This window comes from Triplophysa rosa, linkage group LG24 (assembly GCF_024868665.1).
Source record: "Triplophysa rosa linkage group LG24, Trosa_1v2, whole genome shotgun sequence".
NCBI classification, from domain to species: domain Eukaryota; kingdom Metazoa; phylum Chordata; class Actinopteri; order Cypriniformes; family Nemacheilidae; genus Triplophysa; species Triplophysa rosa.
The window spans coordinates 7,020,831-7,042,452 of NC_079913.1; the positions used below are offsets into that span (position 1 = coordinate 7,020,831).

Genomic DNA, 21,622 nt, shown 5'->3' on the forward strand with positions numbered 1-21,622 from the left:
ACAAGAGTTTGGTTCTGTTTAGAAATTCCTAGTAGTATTAGATAAATTGCTAGCAAGGCAGTTCATTTCATATCATCCAAATAGGTCAGCATGCAAGGGTATATACTATATCTGCTTAAGGAATCACCTTAGTCTTATTAGCATCTAACACATTCACAAAACATGGTTATGGCAGTAGAATGCGAGGGCAGGATAAAGGTTCCACCTTAACGAAGGTTTGCAATTTTTAAGATGACAGCCATTTCTTCCATCTCGTTCTTCCAAGCAAAAGAAAGAAAAGAACACGTCCACATCATCAATTGCCAGGCTTATTTTTTCGGTTTTCCGTTTTTTTTTTCATTTTTTCGAAGTTGAAATACATGCGCTGAAAAAGCCAATAAAGAGCCCAAGGTGGACCCGGGCTGAGCTCCACACATTCACATCACCACATAGGGATACGCTGTCAAGGGAAAAGAAAGCTCATAGGTCAGAGGACGATGGAAAAGAGGGCAGCTCGACTCTTTCCCTTCGCCAAAGTTAACGTCAAATACTTGTAAGTCCTCGCCGCTCCGACTCTTCGTTTGGAATCGTATGCCCATGTAAGATACAGTGCTGCCAATACACTTTCATATCACAGCAAGCCCTTAAACTTCAGCTCAGGGTTTCTTTTTCGATTCTTCCAGTTGTGCAATAACCAAACTCGGACGTACAAGAGTAACTATGAGCTTTGTGCCGTGCGTGGCATAATGAGGAGAAACAAATATCGGACTGCAGATACGGAGCGTTAGATTTATTCTGCAGGTTATAAAACAAACAGTGCCTTGTGTTTGGGTTCTCTGGAGTAATTTATTCTCAGAGACAATCTTTGCACTGATGTTGTTGTTGTTGTGTGTGTGCATTTCTTTTAAATTGGGCTCCTTTGGTGTTTCGCTGACCAACTTTGTTCATACGTGTGTTTCCGGAAAGTTCATTATCTGGGGACCCTGTAGCAGTGAATAGTGCCAGCAACTCATCCCGTCACGATTGCATCATCTTCAATCCCCCTTTAACAACTAATTCAGAGTTGGCTAATTTGTAATTAAAGTCTTCTACTCGATGAGCGAGTTGAACGTGTGCTTATAAAGATCTTGCCAACTTGCAGAACAGCGTAGGTCCACTGCAACTGCAAGGAGACGTGTGTGTATGTGTGCGTGTGTGCTTCTAAGGGGATCGAACCTTGGCTTTTTTTCTCCACTCATCTAGAAAAGAGAGGTTAAATTTGTGTGCACAAGCCAGACAGATGCCAAAATGAAGGCTGGGGGTGAAATGGAGGAGATGTGAGCAAGTAAGCTCCAGGAAGAGACGAAACGATTGAAGCACTTACTCCCTGTGTCCTGCTAAACCCCAAAGGGTTTAATACACCTCACTTTCTTCAAAGTGTGAACGAGCAGGCAGGGACTCTTTATCAAAGCACCCGCCCGGGCGCGTAAAATGCAAAAATCATCTTGCGTGTCCTGTAAACGCCACATTCTCGAGGTGCTTCGTGTCTTTTGAGATGGTATGGTCTGCATTCTTCAGATGCGTGCAGTACCTTTGCCGTCTTGCGTTTCAGTGTTTAATAAAAGCACTAAAATGACTCTATATTAGTGCCGTACTCTACCCTAGTCATAAAAGTCAGAACAAATTAACACCAAACATCTTGGTTTCTGCTTATCAGCTAAATTTCGAAGGCAACAGAAAAGTTTTTTTTTTTTGTCTTTTTCCAGTCAGGGAGAAGGATGGGGGACACGTTGAAGGGGAACTCGCAGGCAGCCACCCCTCCTCTACACAGCAGAGCCGGATGACCACCCAGTCCGCTGCATCGTAGGTAATGTAGTCCTTGGCTTCTCCGCCCACCCTTCAGTTCCCAACTCTACTCTTCTAGGAAGCAGAGCTAATATGATGCAAATGCTTGTTTTGTGGGAAGATTGCGAACAGAAGAGATGAGATAGATGGACAGTCTTCACTCAGGCACGGCTCGGTTTCTGATGGATCTCCCAGTGCACTCTGGGAAATGCGGTCCTCAGCTCTCCAGGCTCATGAAGGCGACCACCTGCTCCAGCTTATAGGCCAGTCTCTGTTTCCTGGCACCGTCGTCCTGCTCCAGCGCAGACACGATCTGCCAGCAGAGGGAAATATATCAGATACACACACCTTCATACATTATATCTTCATGACTTCTAGTGCACTTTTGAGGATCGTCTTGGTGTATGTACTTTCAAAGTGATTTTATTTCAGTTCATTTCAATCCCACACACCACCCACCGACCTTGTTGATCTAGTGTGCTTTGTCATTGTCAGCTTGAAGGATTATGAGCATTCATGGGTGAATCTCATGAAAACATGCCAGGGTCATATTTCATCACAATCTCAATGAAAAGGATTTTGTTTTGTCAAAGCATTCAGATTTTTTTGCTTTGTGACCATATGCTCGCACATCCCCCCTAATGAGAATGACATTTTATCTCATTATAATTGACTGGCCTTTGTGAGATTCACCCGTATAACAGGTAAGCTTTTAAAAATTGTACAGGTCGATCTACTGATTTAAATCAAGTGTTTGTCGTACCTCCTCTGAATATTTGCCCACGTAAGAGTAGATCTCGCTGAGGGAGCTCATGGTGTTGAACTCGTTCATGTGCATGCGGGACTGCTCTGCCAGGTAGGCGTTCATATCCTGATCGCTAATCGCAGGCATCTTATTAATGTCTGAATAATATCTGTGGAAACACAAACACACAGAACAGGTTTATTAATGGACGTCGAGAACACAGACAGGTGAACGGGCTTGATCGTAACGTTTTATTAAAATTCAATCACAATAGCGCATATTAGGGTTCCAGCAAGCATCCCATCCCCAGAAATCCCTCCTGCATTTACTTTCTGTGCCGGTACAGCTACTTCCGACATTAGAGAGTGCCTGTGAGAGTTAGTAAGCCGTCGTCCTTGAAAGTTTTATAGAGATCAGCAGAATCTATTGAATGCTGCGAAAGTCCATTGATGCGCCTCACGCACGCATTACTGCTAAACTCGCTCTAGCACGTCCCAAAGAAAATGCATACGTATATATAAATGCACACGGACACATTCTTTGTTGTGTTTGAGTGGGCGGCTGGTGCTTGAGCGAGTGAACGAGGAATGCTGGTGGAAACGCAATCAGTCACTGTCACCTGCAGCTGCGCAGGCTCTGTCAACTCTTTCATTAAGTCAGATCATTTACATTTTTAATTCCTGCGCCGTGCCAACTCGTGGACTCAACACATTCACTGACTAACTGTTGGCATGTGTGTGTCTCAAAGCTACCTCGCTAAGCTCCTGTGAACGCTTTGAGTGACAGGTACGTGCTGCAATGCACCATGGGGTTATTGGTGAAGAATAACGGAGAGAGAGCGAGGTTACACAGATGTGTCCTCCCAAATGTATCCATCTCAAATGACAGGTACAGTCTATACACGCTCATTTGAGTTTGGCTACTCGCTCTCCGGTTGCTGTTTCCCAAGGCTAATGACTGGCGTCTCGCCTGGCTCTAATTAATACTGTGTTTAAATGTCACCCATTCCTCTGCCAGAGCGAGTCTGTGCTGATTATATCCTCGTATCGTGAATGTTTTGCAAATCACTACAACACAGATAGGGGGACTGGGGTAAGCTGTGCCACAAGTTGTTTTATTACTTTTATTCTTGAATTATTACTTTTACCCTATTTGTGTTTATTATTATACACAAGATATAAGAATTATAGTATAAAATATACTGAAATGATTAAAATATCACGATTAATCGATAGGGGATTAATCATGTTCATATAATATATGTGTGTGTGTTGTGCGTATTTATATGTATATATTGACGCACCCATATTAATATGTGTATATATAATAAATATTTACACAAATATAAATTTGTGTTTAAATATCATTTATATTATGTACAAATGGTAATGTATATTAGACATATTTCTTAAATATATAAATGTATGTTTGTGAATTTATATATACATATGAATCTACAAACACTCACATATACTATGTAAACAAACATTTATTTTGGATTTATTAATTACGATTAATCGATTTGACAGGACTAGTTTTAATATGTAATTTAAATAGATTTGATCATCAAATTGCATTATTTATAGTTATTACATTTTCTTCAATATTTGCTGGCACATCTTACCCCACACTCCCCTATCTATGCACACTATTTTCAATGGCACGGCGATTACATTTAACGCAGCCTGTCCAAACGCAGTCTCATTTACCTATTCCCATAAAACCGCAAAGATCTACCCCTGCATTTATAAAGACATGAAAGGATCAAAAGCAGCACTTAAACACCTGTCCTTGACTCGCTCTTTCTCTCGCCGTCTTTTTGTGCCGTGTAATTCCGAGCCCTTCATGTGCCCTGCGGTGTGTGTGGAGTCTCAGCATGGTGCACATCTCTAATCTATAACTCGCCTCTTGAAGTTCCCATCTCAAACCGTCTCATCAAACAAAAAGGAAATAGAGGAATTGTCTCAGTCTGTTTAAATCTGTCACCCATCCGGATAAACAACCAATTAGAGAGCGTCGTGAGAGCCGTAACCCGGAATTTCTCATAGACGAAAACCATTACCTATGTCAACACCCTTTAATTAACCCGAGCACATCCGCAGAAATATCACAGCTATCATCTCAGCTTCGAAGTCCTAGCGTGACCTCAGTCTTTAAAGACGTAACACATTAGCTAATGCATGAAAATGAGCTTTCCTCCCATCTCGGCTCTTTCAAAGCGAACGTTAGCTGTAATAACGGTCTCATCATTTCCCCATCACACTCGTCCGCCGGGTACAAATCTCTTCCCGTAGCCTATAATACATCACGACACATAAACATGTTAGAGGGTCAGGGACACAAAGCAAATACGCTTTATCAATGGTGTGTACTGTTGGATGGTGCGATTCAACCTCAAATAGCAGTGCGTTGCGTTACACACTTCCTGTGGGACGGAAGTTTGAGGTGTTTGAAATGAGCTGTTGTCTTTAGAAAACCAAGGAATAATTTAAAGCTCTGACTGTTATTGTTTGTGGCAGAATGATGTTCTTTTGTAGCAGTTTACCCACGATTCCCTTTCCTGGCATTGTTGAGCCTCTGACCCAGAGGATTGTGGGTAAGCAGAAAAGTTGGTCTCTGTCTCCGAACAGTGACTAATTGCTCTGGTGCAATGCTGGGTAGACCCAGTAGATCCGCTGAACAACAATAGACCTGCAATTCATCATCCTGTGCGTCTACAACACACTTCATTCTGATTAACACACACACACACACACACACACACACACACACACACACACACGATATACCTGCAGGGCATAAGAAACCCCCCACAAGCACTATATAACTATGATCAAAACTTTCACAAGTGTACACCCACACCATTACACAACATATAAAAGTAGTACGCACAATAAAGCGTGATGCTCAAACGAATCTCATTCATGTTTCATTCAAAGCATTTAAAGCACCATCACCCGCCCCCCACAACATATACATCAAACTTCAGTAACCGCAAACCTATACATCACACTGCATTCATACCAATCTCTCTTTTCCGGAAGCTACACATCACATTGATTCATTCCGCCCAGCCTGTAGACCCAGAACAATACCCGCCTCCGGCAAAAGCAGTGGCAAACAACCGCTACAGCGTCCCGCAAAAAAAGCAATGTTTTATTAAACACATCCCCCAATGAGCAAGCATAAGGGAAGCCTAGTTTTTACAAATTACCAAACACACCCACTCTCTTTTTCACTCTGTTACTCACACAAACACGGCTTATTTCTACTTGATCTGCTCAGATAGAAAACACACAATCTTGCTCACCTTTCCACCCAGCTCTTATAGCTGGGAATGTCCTTGGCGTACAGCAGCTTGTTTGAAGGGGAGTCTTTGCCCAGGCGGTGCTCCGACGTCGAGCACGAATCCATGAAGGTTTGCGCCACCACTGACAGACAAGCGTCTGTGATGCTGCTCTTGTGGATGTCGAACACAAACTGTGGGTTCTTGATCACATTCACCCAGAACCTCAGAGGTAGACTGTGGAACAACAACAACAAGAGAAGACGTTTTAGCACTTTGACATGCTTTGTCTTGCATGGGAAATAGTTTCATGAGTAGGGATGTAACGATTCACCGTGAGCCGGTTGAAAATCGGTTATAATGAGTGACGATTCAAATCGGTTGAGGTGTGAACTGAATCGCAATACATTTTTAGAACAGCAGGGGCCACTATTTTCACTGCAAATCTAAAGGTGGACATGCTGATATTTCTTAAATGCAAAAAAATCCAAGAAAAGCTCAGACAGTATTAGTTTGTTTATATTAAAGAGACTTTTTCTATTAATAATTTGTTGTACAATTGCAGTTTAGTTTTGTTATTTGAAATAAAACATTATTTTATTATACAAAGAAACGTGAAGCATTTAAGAAATAATGCAAGGGAAGTTGTTCATTTCTAATTTGTTTCAACTCATTTTGTAAAAATAAATCGTGACTAAATCGCATCGTGAGATCAGAATCGTGACTCGCATCGCATCGTGAGCTGAGTGAATCGTTACATCCCCTATTCATGAGCAGTTTTTAATATTATTTAATATTTGAAGTGTAAATGCATTGAATAGTTTTAGATCGAGCTCTTGCACCCTGTTGGTTGGAAAGTGCCATTGTGTATTTGGTCCGCATTCGTGCGCCGCCTTACCGATACGTCTCATATTAGTTTGTTTGTATTTGTAGGGTGGCCTGCAATCGTGCACCTGTCTAAAACGATAAACATATACAAGCCTACTTTATACCCCGGCCCATTTGTGCTAAAGTGAAATCAGCTTTCGCCCGATGTGTGTGTGCGCGCGTCTCTCAGGTCACAGATTGTGTTTGGACTGGGATTTTGTGTGACTGCAGAGCTCTCATTAGTTTTCAACACCGCTTTGGTTTTGTCTGTGATAACAAAAACAAAAGACTAGATGAAAATAGCAGAAGAAAATAAAGGAAATAATAAAACGCTGCGGTGAAGTGGACGCAGAGTAACGCATCACTGGGAGATTTAGAGCGAGTATTACCAGCCCCCTTCATTGTACGCTTAATAATTAATTTAACAATAACAACTGCACCAAGAGGATTTAGGAAGCAAACCTTGTATTATGACTCCCGAATTAATCAGAAAGAATCGTGTGGGATTATCTGTGCTCAAACGGAAGGATATTAATGCTAAGACGACACGAAACCTGCCACAGCTGGCCTCTGTAAGACATCATATTATCAATACAAAAGAAAAAGCAGGACGCGTCCAGGGTGTCGTTCTTTAGAGGGAATGACGTAAAAGTGGATTTAGGAGATGAATGATGTGTGGATGGTCTAGATGGCGGCTAAATATAGCACAATTCTCACTGGGGAAAACCTCACATTCTTTTGTCAGTGTTTTGGTTTTAAAGAGCCACATGTGATACAGGATTCTGTGTTGTGTGTGAACACCCAAATAACTCAAACAAATGGCATTAATTCTGGTCATTTGCATTTTGAGTAGCTGAGCTAAGAGAGTTCATTTAAGCAAGCCAAACAAACTGTGTTGATTGTCTATGGCTCCTTATTGACAGCCTCTATTCTGATTGACATTCTCTACCACCACCAGAAAGATAATGGCATGATGGATGATTCACAAAAGCTGTGTCCATCAGTAATCCATCTCTGCCTGGTGTCGGTTAAAGATCTGATGGGTGAGGAATCCTTTGATGCATTTGATGAAGAGGTTCGTAGCATTACTGGGAAATCCATCATTTAGATTTCTGGATTGAACGAGAAATTGGCGTTTAATGCAGTTTGCATGCAAAAGTGGCTTTAAAGCTATAGCAATAGCAATATTTGCATTCTCTGGGAATCAAACCCATGACCTTGCCTTTGGTAGTGATCTTTGTTTTATTTAGTAGATGAAATTTGATTTGGGCGGTTTGGACTGTTAAACTCAACTAATCATCAGCAGAGTCCGTCTGTTTAGGACACACTCATAAAAGAGGATAATAAAGAGACTTGGACATCTTAAGTTGCCATCTGGATTGTCTGGAAATCTCTTTTGTATGGTAGACAAAATCTAAATGAGAAACACTGCAGTGCGTGTGCATACATTCTTTCACTTTCCATTACAATCAATAATTGTTCAATAATCGATGAACAAACAGTAGCGGTGCTGAACAAAAGAAGGTTTTACAGGCAAGTGCGCTCAGATTCGGCATGTTAAAATCCTCTGCAGACACTAAATAGGCCCGGCCCACAGCATTGGCCCATTCAACACCCCGTAAGGCTGTGGCCTGTTATTTTTTGCTCAAATGGAGCTCTTTCGTTCTCCTTGAGAGACATTAGCCGTCAGCAAAAGCAGCGTGGAGGTGCATTAGTCCTGCGGAAGACCCTTTCATATGCATTAAAAGAAAAATTCCCAGACACTGCGGTGGCATCAACTGTAATGCACGTCGAGAAGTCCGAGATGATAAATCGTTATTTAACGTTCGGCTCTTTGTGTGAACGATTCCATTAATGTATAATGCAAGAGTGACCCTCCGTGCTCTCCAAAAACACTTAACGTTCTCAAATGGGCCTGAAACACGCTGCGGGAGGAGAGAGAGATTGGGTCTATAAAACAAGAGTAAATACGAGGACCTGTACCCATCACCCCCCCTCGTGCCCTCTCATCAATATCAGCGCATTTGGGGTGGTGCGTGATAGGAAGCTGGCAGAGGCTAATGATGGATTACCACTCATTAAATTTACATTTAGTCATTTAGTCATTTAGCAGACGCTTTTGTCCAAAGCGACTTACAAGTTGGGTAAACAATGGAAGCAATTGGGTCAACATTTGGAAAACAAAAAGCATAAGTGCAATAAAACATGTCTCACAAGGCCTAGTGTACAGAGCTAAGTTTTTTTTTATATACAGATAGAGTAGAAAAGATATAGAAGTCAAAAATTAATTTAATTAAATAATGCTAAGCTTTCCTTTCCTTTCCACTCCACTCACTCCTTTCAACCCCCTCTTCTATTTGGTTTTATCTGCTCATTGTTTATTTAACCCCACAACCCTCTTTTCCGCCCTGGCGACATTGGTTTGGTGAAATTAATTTGGAAACGAATGATACTAATTTCCCGTACACTCATTGTCATGGTGATGGCCATGGTAGGAGGCGCACTGTGGCAGTGATGCTGTCGTGTCTGGTTTTATGGGATTGACTCTGAATTAGTTCATAAATGTACGTTTATGTGTGAATGTGATGTTGTGAATGTGTGCTGTCTCTCACCAGTTGCTCTTCCACGTGTGTCTGACGTGCGGGTCGTGAATGTTGTGCTTGTCGGCCTGCTCATCCAGGAAGTCAAACATGTATTTGATAGCGAGGGGGAGGGCACTTCCTCTGTGCGCTGTGCTGAAAATGGTCTCAAACAGGTCATCCACAAACTTCTGTAGCGTACCCTGAAAAACAACAAAAAACATATTTGATTTATTTCTTTATTCATCTTATTTACTCTTAAAGAGACTCAAATGAGCTGTTATTTAGTACGCAACGTGTTTTTAAATCCCTCCGAACAGCCACCTGTCGGTAATCCCACCAACGAAACCACCGGAGTTTCTTAGACAAACTCTTTGATAGTGAAATTGTTACTTTGCGGTTCACTTTTAATATCAGGGAACAGAAGCGTTTCTGCCTAAGCCGCTTTGTGTGGTTGGATTAACGTCCACCCTGCACCATTGACCCTAATTTGATTTAATGGCAGCGAGTTTAAGAAGGAGAGAAGACAGAATCTAATCCACTTGTAATGAAAGAACTGATAGGACACATGGAAGAGAGAGAGACGGAGAGAGACGAAAAGCATTGCCCGTATCTTGTAGCCAGCTCTGCATCCGGATGAGGTGTGCAAATAAAATCCCATTCCGTTTGAGCAGACGGCAAGAGTCGGCGAGGAAGCCGAAGAAAAAAATCCCTTTAGCTGACAATCCCGACAATAATTCCACTGTGTCCCACATCCCTGACAGCTTATCTTTTGCCTATGAAGATGAAAACACATATTTCTCACCCTGTATCAACGAGCCGACAGCCGTGGGGTACTAAAGACGGGGATGCTGCGACAGTTCTGACAGGTGTCATCCCGTGTGACGACTGACATCATCATTAGTCGCCCGGGACCTAAAGCGGCTATTTGCAGCTGTTTGAAATGTACCTGGTCATTACGGCTCACTTAAAAGCATGCTATCAGACGCGGCCAGACTGAGCATTAAACTTCAAGTGATCTCGTATGGGCGGGAAAAAAACGATTAGTGTAATCGCAAATAGAAAAGGCGAGAGCGTGTGAGATAAAATAAAGCTCGGCGTAATGGAAGGAGGCAAAAATAGGTACCGCACACTGGTCCTCTAGAGATGCTGATGGACTGAATACTAGAAGCATCAGCACCCCGGGCAGATCACAAGTATTTATTGCAGGGTTGAAAGCCAAACAGTCAATTACTGTGCTGTCACACCAATCATTTTTCACCAAGAAAGATGGTGTCTGAGATAAACTGGTTATTTCTCACAAATAATCCATCTGAAAATGGGACGTGAGAGGGGTGAGGTAGTCGCCGGGGCGTTTGTCGTGTTTGTGTAAGTCTCGCTTGAATGCGTCAGGTAAAGGTCTTGGTGGTCACACAATCACAGAGACACATCATAGCTTTGAGTTTTTTATTACAAGGTTTTGTTCATGAATATAGGGGGTTGACAAGATCCTTCACTTTTATATTATATTATTTTCCTGTACTTCTTATAACAAGTCTTCTGATATATAGAGAAACAACCCTTGCCATGTAATCTGTGATGTAATATTCTGTTTAAGAAGTGAGGGATCTGTATTCACACATAAGCACACAGAAAGAAACTCAGTCAGCGTGAAACTAATAGAGAAAACAGACCAACTGCAGTTTTGGGCATTTGTGGCCTATTGCGATAACGGCTTATTTTACACGACACTGAACTCATTTCAGAAGGCATTTTAAACTGAGCAACGGCATCAGTGGTGTTTGTTTAAATCGAACCCTAATTGCACCAATAAGTCTTTGTAATACTGTTTGGTTAAAGAACAGACAAAGCTTACTTTGGTAGCTAACAGCCTGGTCAGGTAGATCTCGGAGACCATTTTGCTGCCACGGTCTCCCTCCTTCTGGTCTCCGTGCTCATGGTTCTTTACCAAATGCCACACCTTGACGCCGCTCTCCAGGTCAGGTGTGATCATCGGGGTTCGGGAACGCAGGCTGTCTGGACTGCCCGTATATTTGATCATGTTTTCTGTGGGAGAGAAAAGACAAAGATGGTGAGCGTTGATTCGTGTCTACGGTGACAGTGTACCTGATCTGTTCCTCGCTGTAGAAAACACATTGGCTTTTGTCGGGTAGTACTTGAAATTGGATATGAATCATTTAGAGCGTACGGTCGCTTAATTTTTCATCTCGCTCTCTCCCGCACGCTTTCTCTGGTGCGGACGTGCGCACTTTGGCGGACACAAAATCGAACAGGTGTCAGGGCGGATGAAATATTCATGCTTCAGCCAATAGGGAGAGATCAGCCATGACATTTAAAAAAACACAGCGCTCAATGAATGTTTACAGAGCGTGGGAAAAAAATTGATTGGCGAAGGCCTGATTTGGTAAGATAAAAAAGTTCAGTGCCAGATGCAACAGAAATCAATCTCTCTTGGGGAAAGAAGCAGCGTTTGGGAGAGAGAGAGTAACCTGATGATTAAAACGCATGCGGAGAGTTTTACAGGGGCGATCGAGAGTGGCTATAAAGTGCATATAATTAATAATTCATCATAAACTTACATTTTAGAAATATAACTAAGAAGCTAGAATACAGACAATACTTCATGACCATGACCGGCCAGTTCAAAGAGTCTCATCCTGTCTGTAAATTCTGCCGTCATCTTAAGTTGATTCTGTAAGAGTGAAGTGACGTGTCTCTCTCTCTGTCTCCTTTAAGGCTCATTTAGAGTGCAGGGAAGCATATGGAGATGAGACGATCTTAATGGTCTATTTGATGTGCAGGGGGAGCACTCGCACGGCCCAAGCTTTGATCTTGAGCTTTTTCCGAGCCAATCGTACCAGGGAGTGATGGCGGCCGAACCACGGGAACGGATTCCGAGTCTCGGGAGGCAAGTCAAGTGCAAAGAGACTCATTTTCATGCTTTTACCTTTGTACGCCGCCCGACCGTCTCCGCGTAATTCAGTTTGAGCTTCGTTCTCGTTTCATTTTGCGAGCGGCTAAAACGCTGCATGTTTAACGATGGCTTTTCTCTTAGCTCCATGTAAGACGGCAGGACAGCTTTGTTACTGTCTTAACTCTGGTTTTGTTACCGGCGTGGTCCAGATGAAGTAACTCAGCCATGGTGAAACATTTTGAATAGTATGTTTAGTATAGTTGATATGTGGATGCACGTATTCCTGCATTGGCCATCACAAAAGACAAATATCCTAAAAAATAATGTCATAAAACATTTTAGAGCAGACACGCAGTTAGGAGACATACCGTATTTGCTAGCGGAGGTTCTGGAGACGGTGGAATTGTTGACAGAGTTGTATGCAGTGACCTGCTTTGGAACAAGCGCTACCACGGCATTATCAGTCACCTGTGGATATAGAAAAACAGAATCTTTTACACGTCATGCCTCTATGTACCACACAATTGTAAAAAAAGAATTTTTTTCCACAAGTCATTTTATGCATTTTTATAGTTAAGGTTAATTCAGGTTTAGTGTGAAACTTTTATTCAGAATCACAAAGTGATAACCATCTTTTAGTATATGTATAGTGAGAAATTAGATCTGATATGAGATCTCTTATATCAGTAGGACTTCAAGAAAGTCTTGACTGTTTAACGCTATGCTTCAGCAACCGCTAACTACAATAAGCCTTAGCAAGCTAAATTCAATTAACACGAAGGGACTTCTTCTCCCCAATGAGACATCTCTCGCTCTACATAATTTGCTACTGGATGCCTGTGGCACTTAAGGGGTTAATTGAGGTGAAGATCTAGATGGTGTAGTTTCAGAACTGCACGAGGACACGCGACTACTGTATTGTATCAGTGGGAATTTGGGCTTTACAAACCATTAAGGCGTTATTCTTTACACCTTAACCTCTTTTCTTACTCCCTAGTTAAGTGTTTCTTGTTCACCGTATCGGTCCATGAGGAGAGCCGCAAACCCCAGCCGAACTTCAACAGAATCAAACGAACAATTCGTACACCGCAGGAAAGATGCCAAACAGACAGGTGAATGACTGTGGAAGTAGACTACGGCTACATTTCACTGAAACGCTTTTTTTTTGTTAGGAAACAGCAGGGATTCTCTCTTTTATCTTTCCTCTGTGGGTGAGTTTACGCTTTAAGAGAGATTCTGTATTCCTGATAGAATTCAGAGCCGTCAGATATCGAGGCTTATACAACCCAGTGTAATGCTTCCCATGAAGACATCAAAGAATTAGCGTCAGAGAATAAGAGGCAGATGCATTTGACTAGAGAGAAGCTCCTCGATATGTAGAAGGGTATCAAAGGTGACTGGAGATATAGAGCATTAGAAATGCACAGAGCATCTTATAAGAATAGACGACATCGATGCAGAATGCTACTTCACATTGTGTACTACACTAAACGTCGTGAATGTTGCAAGGAAATAAGGAAACAGAAGATTGTACGAGGGTCTCTTTCACCCCTTCTTTAACTCCAACAGTCTCTGATAGATCTCTTTTTTTGTCAAGGACAGCCTGCCCTCCCCGACTAAAAAATGAATTAACTTCTGTCTTCATTATCTCATCTCCGATTCCAATCAGCGGCTAATCCACCCCGCCGCTCACAGCCCTGCACCCACGCGCCACCCTGTGACATTTAATTTAAGTACCACGCAGACTCCTCTCTCTCTCCAAAAACTCATTTGAAGGCCGGCTTACAGGGGAAATTATTTACACCATAATGAAGCAGCGCCTGTCTCTTCTCCTAACCTGACCCAGACAGACGGACATATTTTGTCTAGGGATACGACTCTTCTCTGTATGCTTCTCACACCCGCATGTTTGAATGCGCATTCATGTGTGCTTGGTCAATAGTAAGTAGACTGATTTGATCAGTTCTCTGCTGACACAGCATTGCCATTCCCCATCCCCGGCAATCACCTTTTGGTCCCCGTCAACTACTTTAGAGCAGGGTTTATAACGACCTGGAAATGTCTTGTTTGCACCCTGTTACAGGGGTCAGAGGGCATGAAAGAGTGTTTGGTGAGGCCGTGACATAATGAATGAGATGAATAAGATTTCAATGTTCATTTATTTAGATAAACTGGAATAAATGGAAAATTAAAGACAACACAACATAATATTTGAGCTTCTTTTTAAACAACAGTAGCGTGTAAAAGAACATAAAATAAGTTATTAATTTAGCATATATCTTCATTTTCTTTCTTAGTTATCTCCACAGAATCTATTATTAGAAGCCAGAATTAAACTACAGTGAGCTGTTTATTTAAAAGCACTGTCTGCATAACCTTTCCTAGATGTCAGATGTTCAGCTCCACATGCACCTGCATCCCACTGATGTCAGATTAACTGTACTGGGACATCTGGAGATGATGCTTTAAATAGAAATCATGCTCACACTCCTTTCTGATTTTAAATATATTTATATATCTAACGAGTGTCTATAGATGGTTTCATCTTAACAACATAAACTAACGTTACTGCGCATGCGCACTTTTGTGACCCCAACTGAACTTCCAGTACACATTCACAAACAATAGTGTGCCTGTAGATTATTTCTGATAACAATCAAAAGAAACCAAGAAGAAACTTGTTTCTCCAATATTTTGAATTTAGACTCTGATACCAAGCTCAACTGCTAGATGTCAATGTACCATACGGTTTGTTTAAATGTGACCGAACTACAGGACCCATTCAACAAATTGTTTATTTAATAAAATGAACATACAACAAAATTCAACAAATCTTTATTTAATACAATTATTATACAGTAAAATAACAATACATATTAATATTAACATAAATTAAATAAAATATAAATAGTTATATTATTAGACACTAGCCAAACACAGACCGGAAGTTAACTGGGGGACAGGCGCACACGCGTCCGATGAAACGGTCTATATACTATACTAAAAAGTAAGTAAATAAATACGCAGATAAAAGCCTTTCTAGCAGTGTTTTATAGATGCTTTGTGTTGGAGTAGATGTTCGGGATAGGAGAAAGAAAAAAGTGAAAATTGTGTCTGCTTTGTGCCCCTCTGACGCATTTGTGTGTTTGACCTCTGACTCTGAGACAGACCTGCATACTGAACGCCTCATTACAGGAATGAGATTACCTGGAAAAGGCCATTTACCACTGTGCATATTTTCAAAGTACAGCTTTTTCTAGAGGATTGGGTTTGTTTTTTAAAAGTGTTACGGTTTTGCCTGGAAAGATCTACCAGCCTGGTGGCCTTGCCATACTGTTAAACTACATCTGTTATTTATCATCTTTTCTGCAATATATTAAAAATATAAAATCAAGATTTATAGGGTCGTACCTGGTAATGAGATACTATGTTGAGTCTTTTCCAGTCAGCCTCGATCTTCGTGGTAACGTCTTCGTCTTGTAGTATGACTCGGACCACTCTGCCTTGACGCCACTCTGCAACGACATAACAAGCTTGTAAATAAAATCAAATACTTTTTGCATCACTGAATGATTTCACAAAAAGACTGTTGTCAAAAACGTGTCACGTTTGATCACGTCCGTAGTAGTGGTGTCCAAAACCATAGTGAATATCATAGAATGCACTCGTTCAGTCCCATAATGCACCACAGTAATGAGTTTACACTTAATGGTTATAAAAAATATCAATATCAAAATATCTTCTTTTGTGTTCTGCAGAAGAAAATCATACAGGTTAGAAATGACAAGAGGGTGAGTAAATGATGACAGAATTTTCATTTTTGGGTGAACTATCACTTTACTATTGAAAATGAAAGAGGCAAGAGAGAGCATTTTTGAAGTGAGAGAATTAGAAAGAAATAAAACTGGCAGAGAAAATAAGGGTACGTGAAGGAGCGTTTGGGAAAAGGTGGAAGAAAAGCGAAGGTAAATTAATCTCTTCTGCCCTTTGTTACAGAGACGGGCCTTCGTGGCCAGTGGATCGATGAGTGTGATTACAGCCGCTGCTGAAAGCCACTTCCTTTTTCATCTGTAGTGGGTCGAGCTTTCTGAGCCCAAACGGCCCTGATCGACCGCATTAAGCCTCCCGCTGAGCTTCCTCTTATTGTAGTTACTGAGATGCACAACAAAATACAAAGATATTCTCCCACCCCGCGCTCACCCAGAACCCACCAGTCGCTGTCTGCAGCCTCAGCAAAAATGCCAATGTGAATCAGTGACGGGAATCAGCACCAAATCAAATAAATATATCCCTGTGTAATGTTATGTACAGATAACATGGCCGTGAACAAGACAGACGTCCTTTTTTAACTCCCCTGCTGCGAAATGAACGCTGGAGGACTGAGGCATCTTCACGCCGCCCGCTGATATCTTTTGTTCTGATCCTCACCAATCCCAGGCAGATGATGAAACGTGTTTCTGGGTGATGAGAATAACTTTGAATCTCCAAGAGACGGCCGGTCATTGTTTTTATATCTAGGTACAGTACAACTGTCTATAAACATGCAAATGAGCCTTGACTTAGAGAAGTATAAACAAATAGGCAGGGGGGAAGACAAGCGAAAAGAACAGAAAAACAACAAAGATAAAAGAGGAAAAGAAGCAAGAAATGAAAATTGCAAAATTCCCAAATCCACCTGCAGTGATTTCAGGCAGCATGTGAAACGGATAAGCAGAGATTCAAGAGTAACAGACTCGAGAGTGCACGAGAAGTGAGATTGCTGTAAAATAAAGCTGTAGTGTGAAAACTGAGAAACGGAAGAGAATAAAGCACTTAAATGCATTTGTGGCACTTCCGCCGAGAGATGCAGCAGAATGGATGAGATCTTTGCTGACGATGACAGGAGGAGGGTACAGCTGGATAAAACGGAGCCAGAGCGACGACCGGAGTCAAGTCCGGGATGAGCTGAAGTGCATTGATTTGTCTGCATCGCTCTCTCATTCTTTCCCTCTATCTTCAGTCCCCTCGGGGGAGTGTGACAGAGAGAATTAAAAACAAAGGCAGGGGACAGAAACGCTCCGGTCCAATTTGTCTCCGAGGGCTCGAGGCGAGATGGAGGCTACCTCATTCCCATTACCCGTTATCTTTATCTGGCCCCAAGATCGGAGACGGAGACTGTGGCGAGGCTCGGGAGACCCTAAGATCCGCTTATGGAATGCCGAAACGCAGACTCTGATCCGGGGAAGTGGGAACGCATACACACCTCCAACATCGTTCATTCCTCTGTCCTAATAAAACAACACGCTTGCCCTCCGGGGCCAATAAAAGCATTTTACTCAGTAGAGCTAAAACATTTTCCTCACCTATCGCTGTACCAGTTCCTTATGTACAGACTTGTGTTGGGGTCTTGGTCTTATAGAAATGTTATTTTTGCAAAAACAAAAAACACCAATAAGGTTATTGGGAAGCAATGTTGGGTATGTATGCTGCACGTAGAGTCTAGCACAGAAGAGCTTTTAAAGAAGGTGTGAATAAATAAAACCTAATCACATATAGTATGTACAGGTCTGTGTACATGTCACTGTTATCTGTTCTTGATGTGATATGTCAGCGTTTATCAACATTTTAAAAATATATATGACATAGTGGTTAAATCCTCCTCGGCTCTCACCAGCTCTGAACACTCTCATGGAGCTCTTCCAGACATCTCTTCACATTCAACTGAAAAAAATCTATAAAGCTAATGTCTCTCTCACAACTGTATGTGTGGACGCAACATGATTTTGACAGTGATGTCGTCACAGTCCATCTAAAGTTATTTTAAACTTCTCATATTATTTCTAGCATTATTTGAAAAATCAGTAAGTGTGAGCGAGTCTGATTCATAAACTGATAAATCATTAATCTGATTTATGATTTAATTCAATGAGCACTGCTGGAGTTTATGTAACACTCTCCACAGTAGGATAGTAATTTTTAGGGACAAGAAAACAAATTCTTTGTCAAATTAGACAGATAGCTGTTTTACAAGAAATGTCTCTCATCTGTGCAAAGATTTGGCCAGAAGTGCAATTTACTCCAGCGGTTAGTGTTTGTGGCTTTAGAGCTTGTCCTAACATTACAGCCTCTGGTTCAAATTCTACCAGTGAAGTTGTTGGCGATGAGAGGTGGTATGGGCATTTTTTTGTTTACTAATTTAATCATTAGATTAAAGGGGTGATGCAAAGGTGTGTCATGCATTCTGACTTCTTTACAATGTTAAACGCGCTGTCTTCTTGTGCTTAACATGGTTAACTTGTCAAAAAAACGAGTTGGGTGTATTACGTAGTATTTCTGTGCTCGATACACTCCCCCAGCGATCGTATAGGTTTCAGAAAGTTTTTTTCGAACATATAAAACTGTTTTGTAACTATTTTTCTTAGTCCCTTCTTGGACAATTCTCCCAGAAAAGCATGCGGCACGCCCACGCGGCAGCAAGAGAGCAGGAGGAGGAGCATGCGCAAACGTCACTTTCACTTGTGTGCAGGAGAGAGAGAGAGAGAGAGCGTACGTTTGCGAAGTTCAGGTGTTTGTTTGTTCACTGCATTTGGGTGATGAATGTTATATAAACGGTGGATATAACGCTGGATTTGGAGATTGTTTGAAACTGATATATGGAGCCGTCCCAGCGCTAAAAGATGCCGGACATGAACCACATGCGGTAAGTGAAACTGATGTCTGCGGTTTGTTGGCAATGGGCGCGCAAGTGCTTTAGTTCAGCCTACCCCTCCCCCCCGCATGCGCCGTTTGCTTTCGGAAATAATCTTACAGCTGTATCTAACTTTTATAAATGTGATCAAACTAAATACTCTTCGAAGATACAAAGTATGCAACAATACTCTATAGGTACTCAAGATTAATATGAGATTGGCAGAAACCGTGTGTGTTAGGGCCGCTTTAATGTATCTGGAGAAAGAAAACCTCTGTTGCACACAAGACCCAATGGCTCAATGGTATAAACATTGAACCAGAGACAGGCAGTCCAGGGTTCAAGACCAACATACTGGACATTCAGTGCTCTGACATTCATGTTTCAGGTATATAAGAAAAAAGACAAATATACCAAGAGAATTCTCTGTAGTGCACACCCAGTGGCTCAGGGTTATGAGCACGGACTGTGGACTAGGTTGGTCAGGGTTCAAACCCATGTTGCTGAAGTTTGCATGTCTGGTCATGTTACATGTTTTAAATATATGTATATAGCTAACAAGGAGGTGCGACCAACTCTGAGTTAAAACCAAAAACTCAGTTTCTAATCTTAAGGTAAATCAACTCTTAAGACTTATGGTCTCTGCATGATCAAATATGTGTAATGAAGGAATGAATTGAACACTGCTTGCACCTTAAAAACGTGAGAGGAGAGTGAAAGCAACTCCGTTTTTGGCAAAGAAAACCTTCTCCAGACTGGGTTAGATTCATGGTAACTGACTCTTGAGTATAAGAACGGGCACCTCCCATTCTGAAAGGGAAAACCCAGACTTTCCCTCATTTCAGGGTTAACATACTCGGAGTTAAACCCCAGGAGGTGTAAATAAATAACCAATCACATACAGCATGTACATGTCCCTGTTATCTGTAATTGATATGATGGTATTATGTCATTGTGTTTGTTTATCAACATATTTTTTAAACATATGAGATAGCAGGAGCTTATTGGTGGTTAAATCCTCCTCGGGTCTCACCAGCTCTGAACACATGGCGGTCCTCTAGACACCTCTTCATATTCAATAGCAAAAAATCATTAATTTATTCAGAGAAAAAAAAACCTATGGTGCACATAAGACCCAGCTGCTCCATTATATAAAGGTTGAACCAGAGCTAAGAGGTACAGGGTTAAGACCAACGTGCTGGACTTTGAGTGATACAACATTTGTTTCAAGTATATATGAAAAAGACAAATATACTAGGAGAACTATGTGTTGTACATACCTAGTCAGAGAACTAGGTGGTTCAGGGTTCAAGCCCAGTTTGTTAGATTTTGCCTAATACTACGTAAAACGAAAGATGAACCATCACAAGTGGGCAGTGGTAAGAACACTGACCGTATGCTAAGTGGTTAAGGGTTCATGTCAAGGTCGTTAAAGTTTGCACTTCTGCATTTTAGCCAAGTATCTAAAACGAAAGACGTAGACGCCAGGAGAACGTTCACATGCAAGCAGGCTCAGTGGTAAAAGCACTGACAGTAGCCCAAGTGATTCAGTGTTCTGGTTTTCATGCTTCTATATTTTTTCCTAAGAATCTAAAAGGAAAATCAAAAGATGAACACGCCAGGAGAACCATGACATATACGCAGGACCCAGTGGCTCAGCCACTTACAGGGGACCAAGTGGTTCCGTGGTCAAGTCAAGGTTGTTCGAGTTTTCATGCTTCTGCAATTTCTTCTATGTATGTAAAGCATAAAACAAAAGATCAACGATCACAAGCGTGCAGGAGTCAGTGGCTCAACAATAAGAACACTGACGGTGGGCCAGGTGCTTCTGGGTTCAAGAGTTTCATGTTTCTGCATTTTTTCTGTCTCTAAAACAAAAAGCGATAGAGGAAGAGAGGGTGGGACATTGTTACTAGCATGCAGGACCCAGTGGTTGGGTGGTAAGAGCAATGACAGTGGATCGGGTGGTTCAGGGTTCAAATCCAGATTTTAATAGTTTAAATCCTTCTGCAATTTTTTCTACACATGTAGAACATAAAAAGAAAGCTGTCCATGCCAGGAGAACAACTACAAGCGTGCTGGACCCAGTGGCTAAGTGGTAAGAGCGGTTAAAGTGGACCAGGTGGTTCAGGGTTCAAGACCAGGTTGTTAGAGTTTGCGTTCTTCTGCATTTTCCCCATGGATCTAAAACATAAAACTAAAGACAAACACGCCAGGAAAATTACCAAAAACGTGCAGGACCCAGTGGCTCAGTAGTAAGAGCAATAACAGTGGATCAAGTGGTTCAGGATTCGAGTCCCGGTTGTTGGTTTTCTTGCTTCTGCATGTTTTCTATAACTCTAAAATGTAACATGAAAGATGAACACGCCAGAAGAACCACTACTATTGGGTATGACCCAGTGGCTTGGTGGTAAGAGCAATGACAGTGACCAGGTGATTCAAAGTTCAAGTCCCAGTTATTGGAGTTTTAATGCTGCTGTATTTTTTCTATGCCTTAGAATGAAAAATGAAAGATGGCTATGCCAGGTGAACTGTCACAAACAGCCAGAACCCTGTGGCTCAATGGTAAGAGCACTGGTAGTAGAATAAGTGGTTCAGGGTTCAAGTCCAGGTTGCGTGCATCTGCTATTTTTTCTACATCTGTAAACCGTAAAACGAAATATGACCATGCCAGGAGAACAATCACAAACGTGTGGGACCCAATGGCTCAGTAGGAAAAGCTTTGACAGGTGTCCAGGTGGTTCCGGGTGCATATCCATGT

General features: G+C 41.7%; 1 protein-coding gene across 1 annotated transcript in view; it reads right to left on the reverse strand.

The window, feature by feature from the left end:
- Positions 1-1,818: 1,818 nt before the first annotated feature.
- The window catches only part of plxna4 (plexin A4), a 195,584-nt gene continuing 175,780 nt past the window's right edge, over positions 1,819-21,622 (reverse strand). The window contains exons 26-32 of the mRNA XM_057324159.1: positions 15,606-15,709; positions 12,563-12,662; positions 11,136-11,326; positions 9,314-9,483; positions 5,859-6,071; positions 2,567-2,717; positions 1,819-2,116 (exon numbers count right to left, since the gene is read on the reverse strand). Coding sequence (XP_057180142.1) covers positions 2,021-2,116; positions 2,567-2,717; positions 5,859-6,071; positions 9,314-9,483; positions 11,136-11,326; positions 12,563-12,662; positions 15,606-15,709 — 1,025 coding nt within the window. The 3' untranslated portion in view covers positions 1,819-2,020. The remainder of the gene's footprint in view (positions 2,117-2,566; positions 2,718-5,858; positions 6,072-9,313; positions 9,484-11,135; positions 11,327-12,562; positions 12,663-15,605; positions 15,710-21,622) is intronic.